This window comes from Onychomys torridus, chromosome 9 (assembly GCF_903995425.1).
Source record: "Onychomys torridus chromosome 9, mOncTor1.1, whole genome shotgun sequence".
NCBI classification, from domain to species: domain Eukaryota; kingdom Metazoa; phylum Chordata; class Mammalia; order Rodentia; family Cricetidae; genus Onychomys; species Onychomys torridus.
In genome coordinates, this window is record NC_050451.1 from 45,858,486 (window position 1) to 45,873,897 (window position 15,412).

Here is a 15,412-nt window from a genome sequence, read left to right on the forward strand (position 1 = left end):
ATATGTAAAACAACTTTCTCTGCATATTGAGAGTCAGTGACAATATTGAAGGGTTCCATGAAGTCCATTAGTATCATAAGAATGGCATACAGTTCTGCCCTTTGTATAGAATTGTAGGGGCTTTGAACCACTTTACTTAAGTCTCCTGATTTATATCCTGTCTTTCCTGATTTATTTGCATCCATATAGAATGTGGGGACTCCAGAGATTGGTTTTTATCATACAATATGAAAAAGGACCCATTCAGTTCTTTTTATGAATTCTATTCTCTTGCTTTTGGGATAACAATTGTTAATCTCTCCCAAAAAGTTACTGCAGGCTCTTTGCCGATATTCATTATCTTCCCATAAGAGGAAATCTCCTCATTAGTTTAGGGTATTACAATTTCTGCTGGGCCCATTCCTGTCAATTCCTTTTAGAATCAAATCAGAGATTTTCCACATAGGTTTTTAATTTCTTACTTGGTTTACATGGTAGAAATATCTATTCCATATAATATCTTCCCTCTGCATCCAAATCTCTGTGTGGGAGTGTCTGGAGGGGAATATGACCAGAATGCAGTTAGGTTCTGGATTCAACGATCCAAATGTGCTTCTTGTATTTTCTTTTCTAGTAGAGCCAATTCCTTCTCAGCCTCAGTTGGTAATTCTCTTGGACTGTTTAAGTCCTTGTCCCCTTTCAGGGTATTGTCCAGATTTACTAGTCCATCTTTAAGTATTCCAATGATGGTCTGTAAGATGGAAATGCTTCCTGACAATTTTTGAAAGTCATTGGGAGTCTACAATCAATCTCTCCTGATTCGTACCTTTTTGGATCTAATTTTTTGGATATTGATCTTATATCCTAAGTAATTAATAGAATTTCCTCTTTGTATCTTTTCAGAAGCAATTTGTAGCCCTCAGTGAGGCAAAACTTTCTATACTTCTTCAAACATACTTTTAAGGTAGCTAATTTTGGATCAGCTAATATCATCCATATAATGATAAATTATGGGTTGTGGAAATTTCACATGAATTGTATTGGCACAGGGTGGGGCTATTTAGCATTCCCTGAGGGAGTATCTTCCATTAATATGTCTTGACTGGCTGGCAATTGTTATAAGTAGGTACTGTGAAGGTAAATTTTTCTCTATCATTTTCCTGTAAAGGTATGGTGAAGAAACAGTCTTTTTAGTTAATAACTATAATAGGCCATCCTTTGAGTAACAGAGAGGACAAGGGCATCTCATTCTGTAGGGAGGCCATAGGCTGAATTATTTATTAATTGCTCTCAGATCTGTCAGCATTCTCCATTTACCAGATTTCTTTTTAATAATAAATACAGGAGAATTCCAAGGGCTGGTAGATTCTTCAATGTGTTGAGCATTTAACTGCTCCTAAACCAGCTGTTCTAAAAGCTTGTAGTTTCTCTTGTGTCATAGGCCTTGTCCAGCCCAGATTCATCAGTTAGTCACTTTAAAGGTAGGGCTGTTGGTGTTAGTTATTTATTGGCGCTTTTAACCCGCAAGGAACACATCCCGAACACAACAAATCCACAGAAGAGCTGTTTATTAATAGAGGATAGAGGTGATAGGCCTATGTGAAGCACACAACGTGAGTGAGGAGAGAAGAGAAGGGGAGGAGAGGAGAGAGAGACCTGTGCAAAATGGCACCGGCTTTTTAAAGAGTGGGCCACGCATGCGTACAGGACCACATGTGGCTACTCCATGCATGCGCGTAGATTACATGGCCGCGCGCACTTTATGCAACCATGTAAAGCCACGGAGTCCTAGCCACACGAGATGCTCAGACCTGGAAATGGCTATTTTGAACCGGAAATAACTAGGCGGTCCTCTGGGAAAGCCCAACCGTGTGGACATGTTGTGATTTCCTATCAGTTGGTACTTTGGAGAGTTTAACGGCAGTTGTTCTCTGTTTATGTACAGCCTGAATGGTTGGTGGCTGGTTTTTGTTGTTGTTGTTTGTTTTTATAGTATCTTATAATATTATTCCCAGAAACATGAATTGGTCTGTATTCCACTTCTGAGATTGGAGGAATTTTAATCTGGATATTCCACTGCTGTAACAGATCTTGGCCCCAAAGATTCACCGCTACATTTGCCATATATGGCGTCAGCCTTCCTCTCTGTCCTTCTGACCCTATACATTCAACCCATCTCAGACTTTGTTTTACTTGAGACAGGGTTCCAGTTCCTACAGATTGGCCAATTCAGATGCCATGATTTTGGTATCTGTGTCTACCAGGCCTTCTAGAACAAAGCCATTAATTCGAATTCTAAGCTTTGGTCTTTTTTCATTTATGGAAGTCTGCCAAAATATTCATTTTATGATTTTTTTGGAATTTTGATCCATCTGTCAGACCTGTTCTATCATCCAGTGCAGTATCGTTCTTTGCATTAGACACTAGGTTATTTAATTGTCCTGGAGAGGAATTTCCTCCACAGTGGCTCACAATGTTTGGACGTTTGGTTTGGGGGCCTGCAAAAGGCCCCCCAAGGTGTTTCCCACCAGTAAAGGATTGCCTTCTATATCTGTTGTTGATCTGCATTCATTGGTCCAAGTTAATAAAGCATGAGATTGTTGGGCTCCACATAATGTGAGAAATCCAGAGAGTCTATTTAATGAGCAAGGGAATTGATTAGGGGGTAACTCACTACAGCACAGGTATTTATCATAGGGTCCCAGAAAGCCAAGCTATGTCCCACACTGATCTTCCAAGATCTGCCTGGCCAGTCCCAGCACCCAAACCATGAGGGAGAGAAGAGAGTGCTGTATAAATGCATCCCAGGTCTCAAGGGTCCCAGGTGGCCATGCCCCAGAGGCATGTGCTTTAAGGTCATAGGCAGGTGTAGCAGTTACCTGCTGCCTCACTAGGGACGGTGCTTCAAGGTCATAGCTAGAACAGCTGCCCACTACAAGTGTGGGCTCTTCATCAGGCTTCACTGTGCTCCAAGTACATGCGGGGCCTCATAGGCAGCAATTAAAGGGCACCACAGACTCGCTTTTTCCCATTTTCCATCTATAAAAGCAACTTGAACATTTAGTATTTTTCCATGTTTTCCCCATGTCTGCAGCATTCCCCTCAGTTTTAATCAGCAATCTCCTTCACACTGAATACAGAGTGGTCGCCTCTCCAGATCATTCTTCTGGTTCTCACAGTGAGAAATGTGTTTAGAGGAATCTTGGTGCTGAACCTGACCTAAGTTTCCTTTGGCAATTGCAAAACGTCCTTTCCTTGTGAACAACAAGGCAGTGAAGTGCCAGGGTCAAACTGCTTTCCTCACAGGTAAATAAAAGACAGATGAGATCAAAGACCCCAAAGCCATCAGGGTGTCAGGAGGACAAGACTGACCCCTCCCTTTCACAGGTGAAAAGATGATTCTAGAACAAGAAAGGACTGGGCCAAAGATGCACAGTGCTGAAATAGTAATGTTGATGGGAGAACCAGAAACCCTGACTGAAACATGTTTCCTTCCAACACACTTACCTCTCTGGGTCTAGGACCAGCCCCACTCCAAGCCTAACACCGTGTTGAGAAGTCTTTGTTAAAAACCTTCCTCAGCTGTTGGTGGTGGCACATACCCTAGGAGGAGGATCACGAGTTTGAGGCCAGCCTGAGTTACATAGGACCCCTTTGTGAACTCTCTCTCTCTGCATAAAAACTTCCTTTTCTCAACTAAATTGAATTTTTAAAAATCTCATTAGCTGCTAATTTCTTTCTGATATATAGATTTAAAAAGCTTGTCTTAAAACCTTGCTAAACTTATGCTTAAGATGGGGACTTGGGGTCTCTAAGTAACCCAGGCTATGGTCTGTGATGGTTTAAAGACATTCTTTGGCTGAGAGCCTATGCCTAACCTCATGCCAGGTTGGGCACTCCATCCCAAGACCAAAATAAACAAATATTTAATTTTTAAAAATCCACTGAAAAACACATTAAAAAAAACTTATTATACTACATAAAAGTGACTTGCAAACTTCTAGTGTTAATTTCTTTCTTTCTCAACTTCACAGGGATGAAACTGGAAGGCGCAGGTGTTTACAGCTCAGCCAAATGATGCAAAGCAGATGCTCCCATGTCTGTGACACCACAGTGGTGTCATTCATGTCTCTACAGTGGGCCGCATTCATGATTCTCACACCAAGCCACTGCTTTCCTTTGTTTTGTATCTCTCTCTACTGAAAACTTGGGAGGTCACTACCTTCTGCTTTTTCAGTCTTTAGTTTTTATTTTGTTTTGTCTGTCTGGTATTATTTAAACTTTCTTTTGCAATTTTTATTAGAATAAATTTTTATACATAATAATGAAATTTATTAAGATTTATTTTTATGTGCATGATAACTATATGGGTTCTGGGAACTGAATCTGGATCCTGCAACAAGTGCTCTTATTCACTGAGCCCTCTCTCTGGCCCCAATAATGGGTTTTATTATGACAAGCCAAGAGGAGCAAGCCAGTGAGCAGCATCCCTTCATAGACTTTGCGTCTGCTTCTCCCTCCAGGTCCCTGACCTGTCTGAGTTCCTGCCCCGACTTCCTTCGATGATGTAATGTAATGGTAGAAATGTAATCCAAATAAACCCTTGCCTCCCTAAGCTGCCTTTGGCCATGGAGTTTCATCATAGCAATAGTCATGTAACCCTAAGATACTCACCAAAACCAAAATCAAAACAGCAAGAACAGAACAAAACAGGGCTAAGTCAGGCTGCAGCCAGCGGTGGCTTCATACCTGGTGTTGTGATCACTTCTCAGACACACACTGCTATTTGTCATGGGGCCCTTCTCAGAGCCTGACTCATCCTCCAAAAGCATGTGCAAAATAAATTTGTTTTCCAAAGTTGATTTTCCTCAGGGATTTCATTGTAGTAACATGAAATAGACTAATACAATCCCCAATAACCAGCTAACCCTATAGAATCAGGCTTCTATTCCACTATCTATCAAGAGATCCTGATAAACCAAAGGTGACATTCAAGTTACTTAAATATAGTAAAACATCCTTTGCTTAAACTTAGTCTCTAACCACATTCCTTCCATGTGTACAATTCCCTCCTGTGGCTTCCTGGTCTTCCAATGCTTTCTCTATCTGATTTTTGCCTCCATGTCTGACCACTGAAGAGTCATTAAGGGCTCCTCTTCTATAAAATCTAAATACCAAGGCTCAGTTCTAGGATTTTTTAAGAAATGTTTTAAACTGGTATATGCTTATGGATCCATTATACCATTTCCATACATTCATACAATGTTTTGATCCTGTTTACCCACCTCATTACCTTCTCGTCCTTTCTTTTTTGCCTTTCTACATGACCTCATCCTTAAAAAAAAAAAAAAAAAAAAAAAAAATCTCACTCACAGGCTTCCAAACCATCCTTTTCAGGAATTACTGAATCCCAAGTATGTATTTCTAGATGGGAGTCTCTTTTCTGAGCTTGTTTGTGATGCTGGGAATCCAAATAAGGGCTTTGTACCTACCAAGCAAATGTTCTAACACTGAGCTACATGCCAGGCCCTCTTCTCTGAGTTTTATATCTTTATACACAACTGCTTACTCGACATCTTTTCTTGGGTATTCTACAGGCACCTAGACTAAACACATTTCCCCCTCAAATCTGCTTCTCCTCTAGTGTTCTCCATATTCATATATGGAACTTTTACTCAATTACTCATGTCATGGGATTCATGCTTGTTTGCATCTCACTCACCCCACTTCATATGTAACTAACGACAAACCTTGACAATTCATTCAATAATTATTGAGTGAACAAGTCAAAAGTATCTGTGGCCTGAGGAACTTTTATTTTAACAAAACATAATAATGTCTTCTTCTCAGACAAGGCCTGGGCACACTGGTGTGCAATCATTAAAAAAGATTCAGTGCTGGGGGTGCCCAGCACTCAGGAGGCAGAGGCAGGCAGATCTCTGTGAGTTCGAGGCCAGCCTGGTCTACAGAGCAAGTTCCAGGACAGCCAGGGGTTACACAGAGAAGCCCTGTCTCGAAAAAACAAACCAAAACAAAACAAAAGGTTCAGTGAGTCTAATTTTTTTTTAAATCTTTCTGTATCAAAGTGCAATAAGCCTTTGAAAGAAGGGCTCTATGGTGTTCACTAATTAACTCAACAAATACTTACTGACTATTTGCTCTGAGTGATGCACGACAGCCAGATACTGTCAATAACTGTAGGATTTATTCCACTTGCAAGCTAATACAGTAGCTTAACAGTTACCTTCTGAATGCTGGTACAAAACAGCTGTATCAGAGACAAAGGACTTTAACCCTCAAAGTACATCAAGTAGCCCGAGCCTGATCAACCTAATAGTTTGCCCCCTGCACCCACCTCCACATGTCCCGTGGTGGGTAAGATGGATGCTACATATGCAATGCCTCTCTGACACAACTAAGCAATTCAAGGTTAGGAAACCTCGCTCTTTTATAATAGCCTTCAAGTCAACATGCCCAGCTTTTTGTTCCGGAGGGAAACATTATTTTGCTATTAAGACAGGGTCTTGTGTGGCCCTGCTGGCCTTGTATTCCCGATTGTCCAGTCCACCTCCCAAGTGATGGGATCACATCTAGCATTGCATTCCCTTTCCTTTTTAATTTTTCGGATTAAATTTATTTAGAAAGAACCCCGACAGGTTCATTGATCTGACCATATATCGTGTGATGAATACAATTTCTACGCAATGTTCCACAGAAAACAGCCTTCCAAGGTTCCCGAGTCCTGTGTGGTGTGGCTCCGGGGTTCACACGACCTTGGTAATTCCTTCTGTGACTATCCCTGGCGCAGGCGGCTACTCCCGGACAGCGGTAAGGCTCCGTAAGCCCCGCAGCAGCTCCGCCGACTCGGCGGTCCACAGTTCCCCCGCAGCCCTGCACTTCCGGTTCCGAGCTTCCGGCCTCGCCCCGGCGGCGCGGAGGACTGTGGGAAAGGCTTCCTTGGATTCGCGCCTGGCAACGGCTGGGCGTCCAGCTCTGGCCTGCGGAGGCTCAGGCGTGGCGTTTTCCTCCGGCCCACTCGTGGTCAGCCCGCTCCCCTCGGCACGAGGTAGGAGAAGGGCCCGGGCCCTCGTGGCCGCCCGCCCTGCTGCCCTGTTACCTGCCCGGTTCGTGAGCGGCCGGCGGGGTCGCAAGGGCTGGCGGGCTGGTGGCGCCCGTAGCCCGGCTCTGGCGAATGCGCTTCCGTAGCCAACACTTTGTGCTCCCGCTCAGCGAGTGGATCTCCCTGCTCCAGCTCGCTTGGTGACCCCGGGCCAAAGTGACACGGCTTGGCGATGCCATGGCACGCACTACTGAAACTTTCAGAGTTTCACCGTGGGTAACAGCGAATATTTCTAATACTTTCTTCAAGTCAACCTTTGAAATTGCCTAGTGATCAGGAGTGAAGAAGTACAGAAAAGAATGCATAAATCACAGTCTCACCGAGATAAAAACATATCCCCTAAGGTTTGGGTTCTAGGACACCCACTTTACCGGGATACCAAACTTCCCAGATGCTCATTCACATATACAAGGTGGTATGATATTTGCATTGTAGCTAAGCCATTTTCCCATTTAGTCATCTTAGACTATTCATTGCTAAATAAATAATCATTATGCTTAATTTTCTAGGGAACAGTGAAAAGAAAAAAAAGTATATCTTCAGTAAATATAATTTTTTTCCCAAATATTTTCAGTTTGCAGTTTGTTGAATCCAAGGATGCACAGATAAGAATTGCTGACTGTTTTCCCAAGAGTCTTTCTAAGCCTAAAATTCCACTTTTTCCTTCTCTCTCTCTCTCTCTCTCTCTCTCTATCTATCTATCTCCCCCCCCTCCCTCTCCCTCCCTCCCTCTTTTCTTCTCTCTCTCTCCCTCCCTCCCTCTTTCCTTCCTTCCTCTCTTTCTCTCCTTCTGTCTTTCTCCTTTTTTCCCCTTTTCCTTTCTTTCTTTTTCTTTCAAGACAGGTTTTCTCTGGAGCTGTCCTGGAACTCCTTCTGTAGACCAGGCTGGCCTCAAACTCACAGAGATCCCCCTGCCTCTGCCTCCCGAGTGCTGGGATTAAAGGCTAAAGGCGTGCACCGCCACCTCTGGCACTACTTTTGCTTTTTATAGACTTTTTATTCTTTATTCTGGTTATGAGCTTTGGAGAAACTACCACTGACATTTTGAGTGTGAACTGTGTCATAGTAGAAGTATACAGAACTTTCCCATGCAAAATGGTTTGTTTTTGTTTTTGTTTTGCAATATTGAGCTGACAGTATCCCAAATTATTTTTGAAACACCTTGGAGAATCTAGAAGCCCTGGGTTGTACTATTTGTTAGCCACTTGTGACTGTTAGTAAAGGATAGTTAATTACTTAATCTTTGCTATCCTTGCTTTCCACATCCTTAAAATTAGTGTGTTCCACTATTGGTCTGTTCAGCTATCTATGATGTTTCCCAGGTGTGTGTGTGTGTGTTTGTGTGTGTGTGTGTGTGTGTGTGTGTGTGTGTGTGTGTGTGTCTAGGTCTAGTTTTAAAAGCTGATTGTTTTAATACCTTATGGATAAATTAAATTGACATCAGAAAGGTTTGTAAGCAGGAAGTTCTTCAGCATGTGATTCTGAAAGTGTGGTCCCTGGAAACACACTTGGGAACTTGTTTGGAATCTAGGGTTGGGGAGATGGCTTAGTGGGTAAAGTGCTTGCTACAAAAGCCTGAGAACCTCGATCCCCAGCGTGCACTTAAAAAATAGTGTAGTGGCTGGTACACGCTTATACTCTCAACTTTGCAGAAGTGAAGTCAAGGGATTTGTACTGCTCACTGATCAGCTAGCTTGGCTGAATCTGAGTTCCAGGTCCCAGTGAGAGATCTTGTCTCAAAATACAAGGTGGGCAGTGCCTGAACAGGATGACACCCCAGGGTGACCTCTTGCCTCCAAATGCACATGAATACAGTGTGTATACACACATGCAGGAGCTACCATACCTACACAAAGAAATTCACATTCTGGCTGGGCAGAATGACTCATCTCTCACCCCAGGTCTTGGGAGGTAGAAGCAGAGTTCAAGGCTAGCCTTGGCTATGTAATGAGTTCAAGGCCAGCCTAAGCTACCTAAGACCCTGTCTCAGAGACAAAAACACACCCCCTCCAAAGAAATTCCAATAAATTTACATTCTGAGAGATCAAAGGATCTCCTTCACTGAAGATTTCCTGAATCAGAAGCACAGATGGCTGGGGAGCAGCTATCTGAACGAACAAACCTTTAAGCTTCTGATGCGTGCTCAGGTTTCAGAGCCACTGGTTTAGCACAGTGTTCCCTCTTATCTGTAGGGGATATAGTCAAAGACCCCCTCATATCACACTGAATCCTTCATACAGTTTTGGGGGGTGAGGGGTCAGGACAAGGTTTCTCTGTGTAGCCCTGGCTGTCCTGGAACTTGCTTTGTAGACCAGGCTGGCCTTGAACTCACAGAGATCCACCTGCCTTTGCCTTCTGAGTGCTGGGATCAAAGATGTGTGCCACCATGCCTGGCCTTGCTGTTTTTGTTTTTTTCATATACATATATACCTATGATAAATTTTAAATTATAAATCAGGCATTGTAAGAGGTTAACAGCAATAATATGTTCTGTTTCTCTCTCTCTCTCTCTCTCTCTCTCTCTCTCTCTCTCTCCTGTTCTATATTCACTTTCTTTAATGAAGTGAGTTGGTGCTTAAAGAAAATACTTCCTGACTTCTCTTTGGCATGTTTGAATTGCCAACACCTCTGTTCTTGTGCTTTGGGACCAATGATAAGGAAAATAACAAGGACTGTAGTATCAGAACAATTAAACTGAGAACTGAGATAGCTGCTGCCATGTGATTAATGGGCAGGTAGCCTATACAGTGTGTTTACAATGATTAATGGGCAGGTAGCCTATACAGTGTGTTTACAATGATTAATGGGCAGGTAGCCTATACAGTGTGTTTACAATGGAAAGGGAATGATTAAATCAAGTGGCAGTGATTAGGATGGTGTAATATTTTATTACTCTGCTCAGAAAATGGGCAGCTGTTCTAGAAGCTTCCTATGTGGCCCAGCAATCCCATACCTTAGTATATACCCAGTAGATTGAGCATACACAATGCTAGAGAGATGGCTCAGTAGTTATACGCACTTGCTGCTTTTCCAGAGGACTTGAATTCAGTTTCCAGCACCCATGTTGGCCAGCTCCCAACACAGACACATATATTTAAAAAAGAAAGCATATTGATGTAAAACTTGTATATAAACATTCGTAACAGGGTTATTCATAAAAGCTCCAAAGTAGAGCCAACCCAATGTTCTTTTTCTAATGACTAGAGAAGTCAAATGTAATTTATTATTGAGCCATGAAAAAGAATGCAGTATAATGAAACTGCATCATGAACCCTGAAAACATGCTAAATGAAAGGAACTGGACATAAATGCTACATGCTGTGGTTTCATATACATGAAATGTCTGGAATAGGCTCATCTATAAGGATAGGAAGTTGTTTAGTGGCTTTCAGGACCTGAGGGAAAAGGAAGGATGAGAAATAATTGCCTTTGCCTCTGGTTTGTGTTTTTATGGGATGAAGAAAATGTTCTGGAATTGTGTAGCAGTGATGGTTGTACACCTTTTGAATATACTGAAATCCAATGAGTAATATACTTTATTCATTGAGCTCTGAGTTGGTCTCTAACTTGCTGTGTAGCTGAGGCTGACCTTGAACTTGTGAGCCTTGCAACATCTCCTTCCTTAGACTGTCACCATGCCCTTTGTGGTAGTTTAAAAGGAAGAGTCTTAATCTTTTAAGAGAGCTGAAGTAAAGAGTCAACATGGTTCACTATTACATTGCCCTAGAAAATGCTACACAACCATGCAAACCAAGAGGTTCACATCTGAGTGTTCTATTGGGCGTGGTGACACATGTCTTTAATCATAGCACTTGGGAGGCAGAACCAGGCAGATCTTGGGGAGTTTGAGGCCAGCCTGGGTTCTGTCTCAAAAACAACAAAACAAACAGTAAACAACCAAACCCCCTTCCCCCACCACAAACAAACAATACAATTAAAAAAAAAAATTGTGAAACTGGCCAGGTCATCAAAGGTAGGCATATCAAACAAAAGCCACCAAGTATGTGAAAGATGTCAGTGTAAAGAAACAGTTTGCACCACTCTGGGGATATGATGATGGAGTTGGTAGATGTGCCTAGGCAAAACAGTGGGCTTGACCCAAGGTCAATGGCCCAAAACGAGTGCTGAAGTTTTGGTTCATATGTTAAAGAATGCAAATAATATGGAACCAAAGGTTGGTTTGTTTATTTTACTTTTATGTGTGCGTGATGAGGGTGAAGGATGAGTACATGCCAAGTCCACCTGTGGTGGTCAGAGAGCAAGCAGCTTTATGAAGTCTGGAACTCAGGTCACCATGCTTATGTGACAAGCACCTTTATCTGCTAAGCCATTTTACTGGCCTCTGAACTGAAGGGTGTAAGGTGCACTGCTGAACTTTTGGAGTCCATGGTTGGGTTAACCCATGCCTAAGCTCTCCTGCCACATTGAGATGATCTTCACCGAAAAGAAACAGGCTATTCCTCAGGTAGCAGAGGAGACTCCTGGAAAAAGATCCAGGAGAAACGGATGAAACAGAAACTTACAGACAGGAGAAATCTGCAGAAAGTGAAGGCAAATACAATTTATAATAGGGTGGGGATATTTATAGTATATGAATCCCAAAAGCAGTATTTTAGTATTCAAAAAGTTCTAAGAAGCCACATAAACTTGGGAGTATGCCAAACAATAAGAGTATATGGAATTTTCTTTGGAATTTACTAGCACACCTAAGATACAAGCTAGCTAAAATTGCAGTTCAGTGCTGCCTTTCTTGACCACCTTCCTCACCACCACTCCCAGTCTTCCTAAAATACTGGCTTGATTTCAGCCGAATTTTGCGCCCTTCCCCAGATGCTTGTGTGGTCAGTGCAGTAACCACACAGCTCCCCTTCAAGTCCGCCTTGTATTGCCATGGTTTTCTGCCTGCCTTTCACCTTTCTCAGCATTTTAAGGAAGACTTCCAGCTGTGCAGCTTTTTACAGTGACTGCTTGCCAGCTGGTGCCTCCCATCACTTTCTGCACTTCCTTATCATATACCCACCTCTCTCTCTCTCTCAATGTATCTTCTTTTTGTGCTTTTCAAAGTAAATTTCCCCCTGAATACACCACATGTGGCTGATGTTTGGACACTTACTTAGATTTTTTTCTTTTGATGTAAAATTTGCAAAGAAGAGCTGAACTAAGAACACATTTGCTGGACTTTCCAGGCAGATGCTCTACCATAGTGTTACACTCCCAGTCCCTTTGCTGAGTTTTCATCTTGTATGCTAGTGTGACCCAAATCCTTGTCAAGATAGAGATCGTGTACCGTCATTCCAGAAAATTCTCTCATGCCCTTTTTTATTCACTCTCCACTACCCAGCCCCAAGAAGCAGCCATTGTCTTGACTATATTCTCCTCCAGATTGGTTTTGTCTGTTCTAGAACTTACAGAAGTGAAACAATGCCCAGTGTGTTATTTTCTGTAAGGCTTCTTTCTGCAGTGTCTATTCCATGTTATTTGTCGCTGTGCATTTTCTAGTTGTGACTAGTACTCCTCTGCATAAATATGCCACGTTATGCTCATCCATTCTGTTGTAGGGAACCTGGTCTGACCATTTGGGGCTGTTGGGAATAGCATTGCTATAAATGTTCTTGCATTAATATTTTGGTATGCATATGTTTTCATTTCTGTTACAAAAATACTCTGGAGTAGAATTTCCAGGCCATAAAAGGTTAATAGTATGAAGCAGCAGATTTTTTGCACAGTTATAACATTTTATGCTCTCACTAATGATGTATAGGTATTCTGGTTGCCCTCTGTCCTTGCTGACCTTGTGAGTTGTTGGTCTTTATAATTAGCACTAATGCCAGGGATATAATGGTTTTTGCCTTACATTTTAATTGATTACTGCATATTTCCTGTACTTGCTATTAACTTCTGTGAAAATCAGGGTATCAACTACCCCTCTCATTGCCTGCCACTTACGTAGAAGATGTGGAGCAAATACAAAGTGAGGGTAGTGGAGGTGTGTTTTGACAGTTTGGGGAATTTGGAAAATATGAATGAATGCCACTGTTACTTGTTTGAACTGAGAATTACTTCGTAGGTCTGGGTGTGGCTTGCAGCATGCTTAGCATGCATGAGGCTCTGGGTTCAGTTTCTAGCATCAGAAAAAGGAACTCTTATACCAGGAACATTTTTATGTTGCTGATTTTTTTTAATAGGTACAAATGATGGAAAATGTGCACCTGGCACCAGAAACAGACGAAGACGATCTTTATTCTGGTTTTAATGACTACAATCCAGCCTATGATACTGAGGTAAAAACATTTTTACATTGCTCTTTTGTTAACCAATTCAGCTGATTTATGAAGACTTTGGGTTTAATTGTGTTTTGCTTTTTGTGTGCTTCAGATCAAGTACAGTATTAAAAAGTAGGAAAGTACTTAATGAAGAACCTGTTTCTACCAGTGACAGTGGCCACAGCAGAGGGCAGGATCATGAGGAAGCTCATGTGACTGAACAGGACAGCTGTGCACTGTACTCTTCCCACTTGCTGTCAGATTAAGTAAAAGGCTTGGGTAACCTGGAGATACCTATGATCAGTTTGGGTTCTGTTTATTTAAAAAGTTTTTAAAGATTTAAAAATTTTTATGTGTATGAGTATTTTGCCTGCATGTATTTATGTGCACCATGTGTGTGCCTGGTGCCCACAAAGGTCAGAAGAGGGCGTCAGATCCTCTGGAACTGGAGCTATAGACAGTTGTGAGCCATGGTCCCAGGAACCAAACCCAGGTCCTCTACAAAAGCAGCAAGTGCTCTTAATCCCTGAGCCATCTCTCCAGCCTCAGTTTGTTTTGCTTTTCCAGTCTCCACTGTCTTCTAATTTGGGATGTGCTGACAACATACAGGATCCTGTCATGGCCCCCAAGGATCGTAGGGTTGGGAATGCAGCTCAGTGGATAGAGTGCTTTCCTGGCATGCACAAGGCCCTGGGTTCAGACTCCAGCATTATCCTCAAGAACCTTAGAGTAGAGATCACCTTTGTGGTACTCTAGTTTCTAAATGCCATGTAGTGATTTTCTCTTGTTGTGCATGTATTTTGTAGAGAAATTAGGAAATCAAAATGACTATAGAGGGAAAATTACAAACATAGAAACTGTTACTCTGCAGACTAACCTACAGTGCTTATCTTACCCTTATGTCAACATATGTATATCTATATCTGTTTTGATAATATGGGATCATGCTGTGTATTGGTATTTCTTTATGTCAGTTAATCTGTTTGTTTAATATTTAATTTTATAACAATTACAAAGATGAAATTACTGCTAAGAAAAATTTGGATATTTTCACCTATTTACATTTCTTATAAAAGTTACAGTTTCTGAATTTTGTAATAACAAAACAAAACAGAGAACCTTATAAAAGTTATCTTAACCTGGTATGGGTAAAAGAATGAAAGCGGGGTTGGGGACTTAACTCAGTGGTGGAGCGCTTGCCTAGCAAGTGCAAGGCCCTGGGTTCGATCCTCAGCTCCAAAAACAAAACAAAAAAACAAAAGGGGGGGGGAGAAAGCATCTGGCATAGTGGTACACACCTTTAATGCCAACATTTGAGAGGCAGAAGCAGGCAGATCTCTGTGAGTTTGAGTCTAGCCTGGTTTATGTAGTAGGTTCCAGACTAGCAAAGGCTACATAGTGAGACTCTGTCTCAAAAACAAAGAAAAGAAAAGAAAGATGTGCTCGTTAATTTATTTGCAAATGTATAAGAATAAAACACTAGTGCATGTGGACTTTAGACATTTCTCATTCTGTTCTAGAATTTTTCACATGGCTTTCTGGAATTTTTACTTTTGGAGTAAAGTGGCTCTCTGTGAATGTGACATGTAGAGAGGAAGCAAGAAGGGAAGTAGGGATGGTGGAAATCTGTGTGGTTCTGATCATTACAGAAAGTGAGGACAGCAGCTGGGGGTAGCAGCACATGCCTGTAACCTGAGCACTCAACAGAAAAGTAGCAAAATTTAGAGAATTGGAGAAAATAAATAATAAATCTATCAAATAACAGTAAAACAGTTATAAATAATGAAATAACAGATTCAACACTCAGAAGGCAGAGACAGGTGGATCTCTGTGTGTTCCAAGACAGCCTGGTCTATAGAGTGAGTTCCAGGACAGCCAGGACTTCTCGAAAAACCAAAACCAAAAAGAAAAAGGAGAAATATTTCAGTATATAACTAAATCATTTGAAATTTGCTTAAGATGTTCATGAGTAAGTTGGTAATTCAGGCACAAAGAAAAAGTGAAGAGTGGTATTTATTGTTTGTAATTGAAGCATTGATTGGCCATCTTT

General features: G+C 41.7%; 1 protein-coding gene across 1 annotated transcript in view; it reads left to right on the forward strand.

The window, feature by feature from the left end:
• Nucleotides 1-6,930: 6,930 nt before the first annotated feature.
• Ift88 (intraflagellar transport 88) overlaps nucleotides 6,931-15,412 on the forward strand; it is a 109,082-nt gene continuing 100,600 nt past the window's right edge. The window contains exons 1-2 of the mRNA XM_036198509.1: nucleotides 6,931-7,045; nucleotides 13,285-13,380. Of these exons, the coding sequence (XP_036054402.1) occupies nucleotides 13,291-13,380 (90 nt within the window). The 5' untranslated portion in view covers nucleotides 6,931-7,045; nucleotides 13,285-13,290. The remainder of the gene's footprint in view (nucleotides 7,046-13,284; nucleotides 13,381-15,412) is intronic.